Source organism: Festucalex cinctus, chromosome 7 (assembly GCF_051991245.1).
Source record: "Festucalex cinctus isolate MCC-2025b chromosome 7, RoL_Fcin_1.0, whole genome shotgun sequence".
In the NCBI taxonomy this organism is placed as follows: Eukaryota; Metazoa; Chordata; class Actinopteri; order Syngnathiformes; family Syngnathidae; genus Festucalex; species Festucalex cinctus.
In genome coordinates, this window is record NC_135417.1 from 21,675,090 (window position 1) to 21,688,434 (window position 13,345).

General features: G+C 39.2%; 1 protein-coding gene across 1 annotated transcript; it reads left to right on the forward strand.

Moving 5' to 3' along the window:
* Positions 1-4,942: 4,942 nt before the first annotated feature.
* Positions 4,943-8,498, forward strand: tmem74 (transmembrane protein 74). Its single transcript, XM_077527126.1, has 2 exons — positions 4,943-5,084; positions 5,614-8,498. The coding sequence occupies exon 2, from the start codon at positions 5,677-5,679 to the stop codon at positions 6,499-6,501; it is 825 nt and encodes a 274-aa protein (XP_077383252.1). The 5' UTR covers positions 4,943-5,084; positions 5,614-5,676; the 3' UTR covers positions 6,502-8,498.
* Positions 8,499-13,345: the final 4,847 nt, after the last annotated feature.

Sequence of the window (13,345 nt, forward strand, 5' to 3'; positions counted from 1 at the left end):
CACATAGTTATTTATTTATTTATTTATTTATTTATTTATTTATATATATTATTATTTTGTGGGTGGGTGCGTGTGTGTGTGTGTGGATGACAACATTTAGGCATTGATTGGAAAACACGTTTTTCTTTACACATTGGCCTCTAATGCACACCGAACCTGCACTTTTTGACTCTTTTATAATTTTAGTATTTATTATTATTTATTATTATCTCTTGGATTAATTTTGTCTTTTAATGTGATTAGCTGCTGCTCTTGAGATGTAACCAAACGAAATTTCGTTGTACAGCATTTTACAATGACAATAAAGTTCTTCTTTTGTGTGATGTATGTACATGTGTAGCTTGAAAACATTTTTGTTTGTTTGTTTGTTTGTGTGTTTGTGTGTTTGTATGTTTGTTTGTTTTTAGAACATATGATTACGTACATTTAGGCACATTTGAAATTCAGGCTCATAAAACATTATGCTATATTAATTAAATTATTTATATTTCTTGTTGGATTCTTAATCATGCCATAATCTAACATCCTCATTGGAACATACCTGAGGTGTATTTCACAAAGCAGGTTCAACAAACTGTGAGATTAATCCTAAACAGTGAGTTGACATATCTTCAGATAAGAAACTCTGCGTTTTCGGTTCCAGCACAGCTGATTCCAGTGAGTTATATCAACGTTGAGTTTGGTTCCGGTCCAGATTGCGAACGCGCAACCGAGGGGCACAAAGTCGGAAGCACAAGTATTTTGACGCAGCCCACACGTCGCAAACCGAACCGGAACCAAATTGATACGCAAAAACAGTCCCGCTTCTTCCGTGGCATCTTGACATACCCCATTCAGATCAGTGGTTCGTCTTCATTGCTGATTCTTCTTCTTCGCTTTCAGTTAACTCCCTGTGGCAGCACGACAGCGCCACTCCAGACTTGGCACATACAGTGCTGCTCAAAAGTTTGTGAACCCTGCAGGGATGGTCAGATTTTTTTGTAAAAAAAAAAATATTATAATAACTTTATTAAATGTTTAGTTATACCTAAATCTACAATACTGACATTGAAAATAATGTGCCTGAACAAAAAGAATGATTATATTGTCATTCATTATTGAACAAAAGTTGTTGATTTAAAGGGGAACGATGCAAGATTCAGAGTTTTTGCACATTTGGGACCCCTCTGGCGAAACGCGGAATGGACCCCAGCGACGTGCACACGGCCAGGAGCGTGCGCGACTTCTCGGGCACGAGCAAACCTCCAAGTTAATCGAACAAACGTAAACACGGAGCACAACGCCTTTTTCGTAGGCTTAATAATGTCTACAGAGGTAAGAAACGTATTAACCTTCAAGTTACTTTGTATGTGAAAGTCATTTTGAGTGAAAAAAGCTTACGTAATTACAACCTTCCAAACGTAAATAGTGCATCCCGTGAATCCGATGACATTGAGGATAGCAATACGTTGCTAATATGCCCAAGTGCGGAGACATTAGTTAGCGACCGTGTGGTAGTTTTATTCTGCACTGCTAATCATAAATAGACCCTATCGTATTTTCCTTACGAAGTCTTACCTTTTTAGCAAAAAGTCAGCAAGCTGTGGGTTCCGTTTCATCCCCAGGATAGCTCTTAGCTCTCTCCACCTGACAAACGCTGCTCCTATATTTATCCGCGTCCTCCCATGACGCTGGTCTGAAGTTTTTTCACTTGTCTTTGTCTTCAATCGCTAGAGCTAACAGGGACAATAGCATGCACGCGCATGACGTCATGCTCAGAGCCACAGTTAAAGATTCCGGCCCGAACCCTCCAACATTTTTTTCTTTTACAGAAAAATGTGGGCAACAGTCATTGTGCCACAGTCGTGCCTCCTGTCCATTATAGAATTCTTAAAACATGTGCGGGTGAAAAATATGGTTATTTTAACACTCAAATTTGAGTCTAATCTTGCATCGCGCACCTTTAAGAAAAACTCAGATTCCAACTTCTCACTTAATAGGACATTGCACCTCCGCATGCAAAGATATGTCAGCCACTGAAGTTTCTCTATCTTCACCTAGCGTGTTTTTATTCTATTTGACAATCTCAATGTCAATGATTAGCTTATTTAACATCATTTTGGTTTCCTTTCTGCTCGCTTTGCAGGCTCGCACTGCCGGTCAGAGCATGCAAGAGGAAAAATTGCGCACTCTGCTGGCATGTAGTGGACTTGCATTTAACTGAAAACTATTCACAGACAACTCTTCAGAGGAACAAAGTGGAGCATGCAAACTGGTAGCCAGAGCTCTTCAGTTGGAATCATTTTTGGGGCTCATGCACCGCGACGACGTCAACCAATGTCATCATCCACAATCTTAGGGACTATGGTGAATGTCAACAAAGGCATACTGGAAAGGCTATGAATGTGTCGAATTTCTTTGTGAGTAAAACAAAAATGTGAGCATGCAAGAAACTGGTGGGATTTTGTCAGGAAAAACTAGACCACCAAGCGAAACACCAATACCTTAAAAAAAAAATTGAATGGAGTGGAGCAGCGACCCAACACAGACTGCCTGTCTCCTTTCTGTGCCGGATATAACAGAGATAAAGAGTCTTTTGCAAGATATTACTCAAAGGGATGACAGTGATGCACAGGATAAATAAGGATTCCATGTGATAAATTAACCACTACTGTCCGATTGATTCCACTTCAGTTGTGTGTGGCTTGAATTAGCCCTGGCTGCCTGTGTGACTTGGAATGTTCTTCAACAATAGATAATGATTTTTATTTCACATTTTAAAGCTATTATTACATGTACCTTAAAGCTATAAACATGTTCCTGCGATATTGTTAATGCTGTGAGTCATTTGTTGTGCTCTCTTATTTTGAAATTGTTACAGTTCTGTTTCCTGGTGTTGCCACTGCCATTGTTGCGTTTTCAGGGCTGGTTGTGGTCAGGTGCGCTGAATTCTGTAAAGTACCGTGAAAATACCGGGTTTTTTGTTGTTGTTGTTTTTTACATTTTATAAACATTTGTTGGTACCTAGATGTTATATAAAAAGGTGTACTTACATTCCAACATATTTCATGTCTAATGTTACAAAAGTATGTAATTAATGCTGGTATTCAAGGAAGGTGGCAAGTCGGATTTTTCCGACTCCATACCAGGAAGTATGCACGGGAACATCCCTTTGAACTCGTAAATCCGAGTTGCAAAGTCAGGAAAGAAAAAAGGACCCTGACTTCACACTTTACAATGGATACATTATTCATACACTCACAGAATCACACTCTGGTGGTGGTAAGTAGTCACAGGCTGACGGAAGTGTGGTTGCCAGTGTGTGCCTCCGGCCACCATCAAGCATCCGCACCATTCATACACCAATGTGAGTGGCAATTTCTATAGATTTCTCTGTAGCAGATGAGACCCTGATCAATTTCTTTTTTTAACAGGATGATCTGTAATGGGTGCCTTCAAAAAATCAATGCGCGCTTCGTAATTTGACACGCTGAGAACAATTTGGCCAAGGATTAATATCCATCCATCGATTAATTAAACCGCTTAATAGCAAAGAAAATATTTTACTGTGAAAGTAAATAAATCCACCCAGAAAGCTGAGCATCTCTTGGATGTTGGTTTCCTTGCCAACAGCAAAAGTGGTGCGATGTTACAGATGGTTAACATCTCATAGTGGTCTAATACAATCCTTCATGAAGTCAGATATCTATGCCCATTGTTTTTCCATTTCTGTGCTTCAGACAGAGTTTAAATTTGACAATAAGTGGTATAACTAAACACACCATCAACCATTATGACCAAGCAGCTAATATTGCTGCTAGAGCATGTATTTGTGCCTCCTCAATAAACAGTCACTCCTATTTCCTCTCACTCGCTTTTTTTTTTCTCATTTCATTTGCTAGTTTAGTATTTTGGGAGAAACGTCAACCCAACTGCAATGTAAAATATCCAACAAGAGAACAGTCAGCAGCAGTTGAAGGTGGGATGAAAAAATAAATGAGAAATACTTGTAAATTGTATTCGTGAAAATGTACTGTACATTATTTGTTGTTCACACTAAAATGTACAGCAGAGTAAAGAGCTGCGAGGATGGAGAATACACGTCGAAAGATTTGAATGAAGTCACAGATCACGTGGCCCATTAGAACTCAAGATTAAAAATGGTTGGGTGATCTGCATGGTCACTAATCTTCTGAGAGCATGACAACAGATGGTGTGTGATACACACAATTTGACAATGCTGTTTACATAACACCAGTGTATATTTGTATCCAATATGAAGACAGTATTAAATAAAAAATAAAGCATAGATAATAATGCCATCACCTGTAAGGGTAAACACTCACACTTTTAATAATCAGGAACTCCATTCAACTTTGGGTATTGGATCCAAGTTGGAGTGCTTAATGTTGATTTTATTGATCACTAACTCGAATAATATATGAGCTTTTAATGGGCCTTATGGTAACTGAGAGGGTTCCACTCTTCGGACACCTCAGTGCACATGCTTCATTTATTTCCATACCATACAAGAGATGATTCAAGTTGGGTGCCCAGAATGTACACTATTAAAATATTAGGCTAATGTAAACTCAGACACTATAATCAAATCACTTACTAGCCGCAACATTTTCCACATACAGAATGCAATTGAGATATAATCGCGCAAATGAGCTGAATTGAACGTGTTTTTGGTGGGGAGCAGAATTCGTATATTTGTATTTTACAGTCCAATTAAGTTACTGACTATTGTTAACGGTAGATTCATACATCTATTATTTTTGTATTGATTTCGAATTCAATAGGCAATGAGGGTCTTGTCTGTTAAAAAGGCTGCACATCTGAGCGAGTCAGCCTGCTGCTGATTTGGTGCTGATCTGGTCAGCTCCTCTCAGCGGTGCAGGGCAGTGGAAGCTCCGGTGGGGGGCGGGGCAAACAAAGAGCTCCAATCAATTCAGCCTCTCACGTCACATCTCCGAGCAGAGACGGCAGCCGAGGCGTACTCACTTGAAACCCTTTTGGCTAAACCTGCCTTCGGTGGCGTGGAGTTACATGCGATGGCGTGTTTCGGTGTGCGGCAGCCAAAGGGATCCTGAAGAAAAACGGTTGGTTTGTTGATAAATGACACGTTTGGGGAATGTTTTTGCAGTAGGGACTGGAAAACGATTGTGCGCGATGTCTCCATGCAAATGCAGCAGCGTCGTCTCCGAATGGAACTGTATCTTGATGGATGTTTTCGCTAATCCAATAAAATGTGTTATTCCATCTCGACCTGTCCTTATTGCAGATCGTGATCTGCTTACGTTTTAGATCCGGTTTACTAGTTGCGTGCTTGTACGAGATCATTAGAATATAGTTTAATCTAGGTTTAGGATGAATACAGCTATCCCTTGCCTAATTGGATACAAAGGTATTTGGCTCATCACATCCAATGTAAGCGTCTTTCAAGACGAGTCCACGGATTTCTCTAATCAACTTAAAAGTAGCTTTTACACACTTCTCTGACTGCAGTGTGTGCGTTTTGCGCACTTTCCTTATGAAGCACACACCATTTGCGCACACATACACCACACAAATCAAGTTTATTCATCAGGGTTAGCTAATTAACATGCACCATTTGACTTGTCTCATTAGGGATGCTGTGCAGCAGCATTATAGAAGAGGGAGGAAGACGGAACCAGCAGGCGGGGAGACCGAATGGCGTCTCCGGTGCTGCCTTTAACAAGGGACGGTGATAAGCAGCCACATTCCCCCTCCGTCCTTGAACGCCTCACCGCTGTGCTGCACATCCGCAAGCAGAGCGAATCAACAGGAGTGGGGTCCCTCGGGGAGGCCGGCTGTAACCCGGCCAGGAGCTCCCATGACCGGTGTCATTCAGCTGCGAGGCGCTCGGAGGTCAAACTGCGCCCCCTTGGGGAGGAGAAAGTGCGCGTCTGCTGCGACGAGGAATTGGAGACATCTTTCACCTACATAGATGAGAATGTCAACCTGGCCATTGGCAGCCCAGAGACGAGCTGTAAAAGTTCTCACAGAACCGGGCGCAACTGCGAGCCGTGCTCAGAGACGGCACCAGAATTTTCTTTCATGTCCGAGGATGATCTGTCCTTTGGGGAGGCCTCAGGGTCCTCAGTGGACTACTGGTTTATAAGCGCAGTCACGTTTTTGGTGACCGGCATCTCTTTGGTGATCATCTCCTACGCCGTGCCCCGGGATGTGGTCGTGGACAGGGACAGCGTCTCGGCCAGGGAGATGGAGAGAATGGAGCTGGAGAGCGCGCGCATTGGAGCTCACCTGGACCGGTGCGTCATAGCCGGATTGTGCTTGCTGACTCTGGGCGGGGTTGTGCTTTCCACACTGCTCATGATCTCCATGTGGAAAGGAGAGATGTACAGGAGGAAAGTCATTGCTTATTCCAAACGTTCCGCCAAACTCTACGGTTCCATTAGCCTGAAAACTAAATCCAGTCCCAGTCACTCCTCTGCACACTTGTCCCTGGAGGATATAGTGGAAAGTTCGACCTAGCAATGCACACTTTTGTGTCATATGATGGGTTTCATACAGAACAGATTGTCACCAATTATTCACTCGTGCACATTGGACTTGCAATTTGCAACATTTTATTACTCGACTTGACTTATGCTGTCCACAGTCAGAAAAAGGGCACTTGTCATTAACCAAGTCCAAGTTAATGATATCCATTTACATCTCTTTCGCAGATTGTACTACGAACTAACCCTTACCCCGTTTTAGTTATAGGGACAATATCATTGTCTCGAGGGAGGGCATAAAAACAGGTGTGTTTTACAATTATGTCTACAGTTATAGCCAATCAGCATCCCCAGGACATATTGTGTGTTGTAAAATACTAGGGATGCTCCAAAATGAAAATGTATGGCCAAAACGCTTGGCTGAAAACTGAACACCAGAAAAAAAATTATGCCTTTTATTATTATTATTATTATTATTATTATTATTATTATTATTATTATTATTATTATTATTTTCCCCTTTTTTAGCATTTATGGCTATACGACTGTATTTACCTAACTAATATAAAGGCACTGCAAAAGCATAAAGTTCAAAATAAATAATGAATGAATTGAACGCTTGCTGCATTCGAGGAAAGTGGGAAACCGCATTTGTCCCACTCGGATTGTCTCGGTTTAAAGCGTTTGAGGCAAATGTAAACAACAAAGATTGCAGATTTGTTGTTCAAGTTAACACAGCCATTACAAATCACGCTGTGTCACGTGAACCCATGTCAAATAACTAAATTAAAGTTACAATAAATACAGATAATCTGTTTAAAATCTTGTAAATTACGTTTTGGGTGTGTCCCTCCATGGGGGTCGCCATTGTCGCATGATGTCAGATTGAAGTAGCAACTGGATCTCCGAGTTCAAAGATGCGTTCTTGTGTACACTTCCTGGTATGAAGTTGGAAAAGTCTGACTTTCCCACTTTCCTCGAGTGCAGCATACCTTTACTCATCGCTTCGTGGCAGCCAATCGACTTTGAAAATGGAGTATGCATTTGTTCACATACTTCTGAACTGTATACCACAGCTCACAAACATGATTTAAAAGTCAGATAGGAATAGTTTTTAAGATGTGCAGCTCTGGTCCGATTAAAGTCACATCTAATTTTCAGGATGTTCATATTTGGCACTTCATTCTATAGTAGACAGTCTAACGCTAGTAAGTTAGCCTTATGAGGTATATTGTAAATGATTACCTTAAGGTACTAGTGTCAAACTCAAGGCTCGGGGGCCAGATCTGGCCCTCCAAGTCATTTAATGTGTCCAGTGAAAGCTATCAAGCATGTCAACTTCCATGAGGCCTGATGAAATTGGTCACAAATTTCTAATTGTCATATGAAATAAATAATAATGTGAAGATAGTGTAAGCACTTTCTTTTTTTCCAAACCCCTACAGTAACTTGAACGAGCAATAGTTGAACAAACTATTATTCTTGACTTATTTCAAAACCAATTACCCATCAATTTGTGTACTGTGTATGTAATAATATGAGGAGGTACATTTTTATGGTTTCACTGTCATAATGGCCCTCCATGGGGAACCATAACTACAATGTGGTCGTATCCTTATTTCTGACAGTGGACAGAGTTTACAGTGCCACGCTCCAAATAAACACGCCACAGTAGGCATTAGACAAATAACAATAGTTCCTCAAATAGCACTTGTGGACATTTATTTATTATATTTACTTCACTGTACGGCAGCCAAATGTTTGTTCATTTGTACCTGTGCTGGTGCAGGCATGCAAACATGGATACAGTTAAGTTGTCACGGTTCCCCCACGTGTACTATTTGTTTTGTTTAGTGGAAAGGCGTCAATTTGGGGAGAGTTGTTGGTTTGTGCCTGCCTCAAAGAAGAAGGGCGTCTGATACAGCAGATTGCAGCACACTATTATGTAATCATTTTCTGAAAATATAATAAAATTTTAATTTAATTAAATAAAAAAATATATAATAAAACCCAACAATGTAATTATTTCACCCCCCCCAAAAAAAAAAAATCCTGGATGATATCGTCATAACATTTTTACTGATAAATTACATTACCTCCAGGTGTTTTTTTTTGTCTCAAAACAAAACATGTACAACTTGACAGATAATGTAAAGTGAAAAGTTCTACATTTTGTGATTTGAGAATCTAAGACTGTTGTGTACTTTCACAGCAAAAACTGGAACTTCAACATTTTGGTGCGAAATGTTTTGGAGTTGATTTCAACAACCAAATCTTATTTTTAGCTGTGTCTGATTGACATAGTTGATTTATTTAGAGTTAAACAACTATTGCAGAGTTAATCAATGTAAGCTCCACCCACTTGATGAGAACTGCTGCTCAACCGCAAACACTTCTGGGATATGATATAATATATCATGATGTAATTAGATATTAAATTATCGGGTACTGACGACTGGGATTCGAGTCAAGGCTCCGGCCTTCCTGGGTGGAGTTTGCATGTTCTCCCCATGCCTGCGTGGGTCTTCTCCGGGTATTCCGGTCTCCTCCCACATTCCAAAGACATGCATGGCAGGTTAATTGGGTGCTCCGAATTGTCCCTAGGTGTGCGTGTGAGTGTGAGTGGTTGTTCATCTCTGTGTGCCCTGCGATTGGTTGGCAACCAGTCCAGGGTGTACCCTGCCTACTGCCCAAAGCCAGCTGAGATAGGCTCCAGCACCCCCCGTGACCCTTGTGAGGAGCAGGCGGTTCAGAAAATGGATGGATGGTAAAAATGTCAGTCAGGATTTTTTTTATTATATTATTGGTGAAATTATTACATTCAAGTTAAGTGTGCATTTTCTACCATTTTCAGCATGATTACATTTTTAAAAAATGATTACATTATAGGGTGCTACAATCATATATGCTTCGATGATATATGGTCAATAACTGTAGTATTACACTGCTTACAAATACACACTGGCAACCAAGCTTACCATAGTAAAGCGCATGTTTACAGCATTGTCACAAACACTGGCATGCCTTTTGGTCCACTGGAAATCTCGGAGAGCTTCTGTTATTATTAAGGCTATTCATTTTTAATGTGAAGGTTCTGAACCGCAAAATCATACACAGACACATTTGAAAAAGTAGCCAGAGTCCCCAGAGTGGAGGTGAGTCGGGCTTCTAAGAGGTCCACTCTGTGGGATATTCTGCTCAGTGGTGTGCATGGTAATATCCAGTGACAGTCCCTCTCTGGTGCAGTGCTGAGGTAAGCCAGTAAGCTCAGCTTTGTGCATCCGAGTCAAAGCTCCAAGTCGCTTTGACTCAACTCAGCAATTTGACTGCACTGGACGGCTCTGCCATGCATGCTGCACACTCCTCTGCTGTGTCTTCATCTTGTGAGCTTCTTTTTTACAATCGAGCTCGTTCTGCTTTCTGGGTAATACATCATTGTCTGCCCTTTATTACTGCAAACGTGGAGCACAGTGTTTATATGATGTGTTGGAATTGGGGCCTGGACGATGATAGCCGAAGTATCATTAGCATTTTTCTCAGTGGAATCTCTCACTGTCTTCTTCTCATTCACACTGGGCTGGCAATTAGCCATATTAAGGAACTGCTGAAAATAAGATGTTTCTTATGTTACAATTTGTTAAAAAGAAAAAAAAAATATTGATAATCATATGAACAAATGCCAACATGAGGAACATTAAAATCAAAATGAATGGATACTCTGTGTATACAACTATATGATCAAGATTCCAAATAACACAAATAAATAATACAAATACTTTCATAAGACGAACATGGAACTCCCTCACACACCCTCTCAGACTTAAATTAACATTTAATGTCAATGTTGAAATTGTCAGACGCAAGAGAAGACTGTAATGAAATGGTACACACATTTTCGCTGTTTTACTGCTGCTGATATCATTGCGTTCATGCGTGCCAGCAAAATAATAAAGAATGCTACAAGATGCCTCTGTGTTATGTGTGCCATTAGGCTCATAAATCATGTATGGTTACTGAAATCCATTCTCATTTGCATCTTAAAATGTGTCATGTGTGCTTGGAATTCTAAGCGTGTCATTCTACTACATGAATTGCTATAGTTTAATTTTCTAGATTGCGTACCGTGACATTCATTCTATTAATCAGATGCAGCCTGTTTATAGTATGTAAGTAACCGTAGAACATTTACTCCATTTTTGTTTGTTTGTTTATTGAACATATGAAAAAGTAGCAGAAAAATCAAAGATTTAAAAGAAGAAAAACCTTATACAGTCATGATTAGTCACGGTTTACATTTTCAAAATGGAGTAGAAAGAAGTTGAAAATGTATCTAGTCCTACATCTTACTCACGCTTTATTTCACGACTGACACAATAATAATTTATTTATTCCTACGAAAGAAAAATGTATAAACCATGTATACAACTGCACTTTGATGTGCATACATTTGCCAGCAGCATATGTACATTAAATTCATAGGCATACACCATAACACATTTATGAATCATATCCTCATACTCACATATATAATTTTAAATTACACTCATACTACTACACAATAAATTATGTAAATTTGACTCTATTTAGAGTGGGACCAAATACACTCAGTTTAAGAGTAATATTTGCACTTGGAAGTGAGTAAAATAAAGAATTGAAAAAACAAAAACAAAAGTCACTCAAGGGTTGAGGAACGAACTCACAACCTGCAGCTTGACAGACAACTGAGCCACGCAGCTAGAATCTTCCTATAACTCCAAGCGACCGCATAGCTCAGGTGGTAGTGTGGCAGTCTCCCAAGCTGAAGGTCGTGTGTTCGTTCTTCAACACTTGAATGATTTTTGTCCCCTTGTCTTTATTTGACTCTCTTCCCAGTTTAAATATTACTCTAAAACTGAGTCTATTTGTTCCCACTCCAAATAGTCAAATTTACTCTACAGGATTTAGTGCATACATTTTAAAAAATTACATTTCTACAATTTTACCAGCCCATGTCTGATTTAAATATTTTTCTTAAACATTGCTTTTGAATATTTTATTATTATTTTTTTTTAACTCAGCAAGTGACTCACATCTTTTCAGGTCAGTTCCAAAATTATTCCATAAATTGACATATTTGCTTAGTATTTGTTTGTTTTGATTTTTTTGCAGACACATATGCAACTTATGTCATAAGGACTCGACCTAATTTCAAATAGCTTTAGAGTACTGTGGCATTGTAGATTGTTGTGTGCTTTGTACATTATATGGGCTATTTTAAATGCAACTAAGTCATAATTTTATTGTATTTAATTTAATAGTGAATTTGTTAGTTCTATATATTTTGATTGATTAATAACTTATGGCTCTTTTTTTGCAGTTTGAAAACTATTTTATATGTATTTCCCGAGATTTCCACACAATAGGTCAGATTTTGTAATAATAATAATGAAGAGTATAATGTGTATAATGGTTTCTTATTCATGACATCTTTAGTTTTAGAGAGTATATGATTTTTGACATTTTGCTTTTGACATCATCTGTGTGTGACTTCCACATAATTTTTCATCACATTAACTACTCCTTTTTTTTCATTCACTATTTCAATTGAATTTATCATAATTTTGACTTGATATGTGATTTGTCTAGTGCCGGAAACTATCAACTTTGTTTTCTTTAAGTTTAGTGTAGCACTTGGGGTTGGATGAAGACACTTGAGAGAGAGAGTGTACTTTCGATGTCTTTAATCGCGCACATGCACTGCAACACACGAGACACGACATGACCACGCCATTCTCACGGAAGGCATTAACTGACTAGGACCTGTGAGGACCCCTTAGCTGCCTACGCCCGCCTGCATGGATTCCCAACTGTCTCCTGACGAAAAGTGTTAATGTCTATATAAGTCCAACATAAATTCGGCAACATGTAATAATTACAATATATATATATATATATATATATATACAATATGAAGTGGGTGGTGTTATACCATACTGCAAAAATACTGCTTATCCCACATTAGTAATATTTTTTTGACGTCAAACCAATTTTTAACGTGTTCAATTCATACTCCACAGTACTGTAGTCAGAAGCTGTTTCAGGTTTTCTCCTGAGCAGTAAAGAGTTGTGTCATCAGCAAATAAGACACTTTTGAATATTTTTGAGACACAACAGATATCATTTATGTACAATATAAATAATTTAGGGCCTAGCACAGACCCTTGGGGAACTCCATGAGTAATCTTCAAGTGTTTTGATTGTATATTATTAAACTGCAAATACTCTTGTCTATATAAGGTCCCACATTTGTCAGCGCAAGACAACCAAGCTTGAAGTCAAAGAACGGAAGACCTCTGAGAGGAGTGCCTCAAGGCACAGATCTGAAGATGTGTAAAGAAGATTGCTGCTGCTTTAAAGGTCAAAATGAGCACAGTGGCCTCTAGAATCCATCAATGGAGGAAGTTCCAAACTACCAGGCCAGTTCCTTGAGTACTGGACGCCCGTCTAAACTGAACAGTCGGGGAGAAAAGTTAGAAGGTTGATTGTCACGTTGATTGAACCCGATTGTTACGAAAGCTACTCCTTAGGAAAAGGCATGTGGCTCACCACCAGGAGTTTGCTCAAAGGCACTCAGACTAAATTACCACTTTTACAGCTGTCATGGTGCAGACTGACTTTTATTATTTTATTTTATTTCCAGCATACGTATATATATATATATATATATATATATATATATATATATATATATATATATATATACATATACATATAAGAGAGTAAACAGAAAGTACACGTGAAGAAATAGAAATGTACAATTAAGATGTTCTGAAAAGTCACGCGGCACACTGATTAGCCTGCATGGGTTTACTCTGGGTGCTCTGGTTTCCTCCCACATT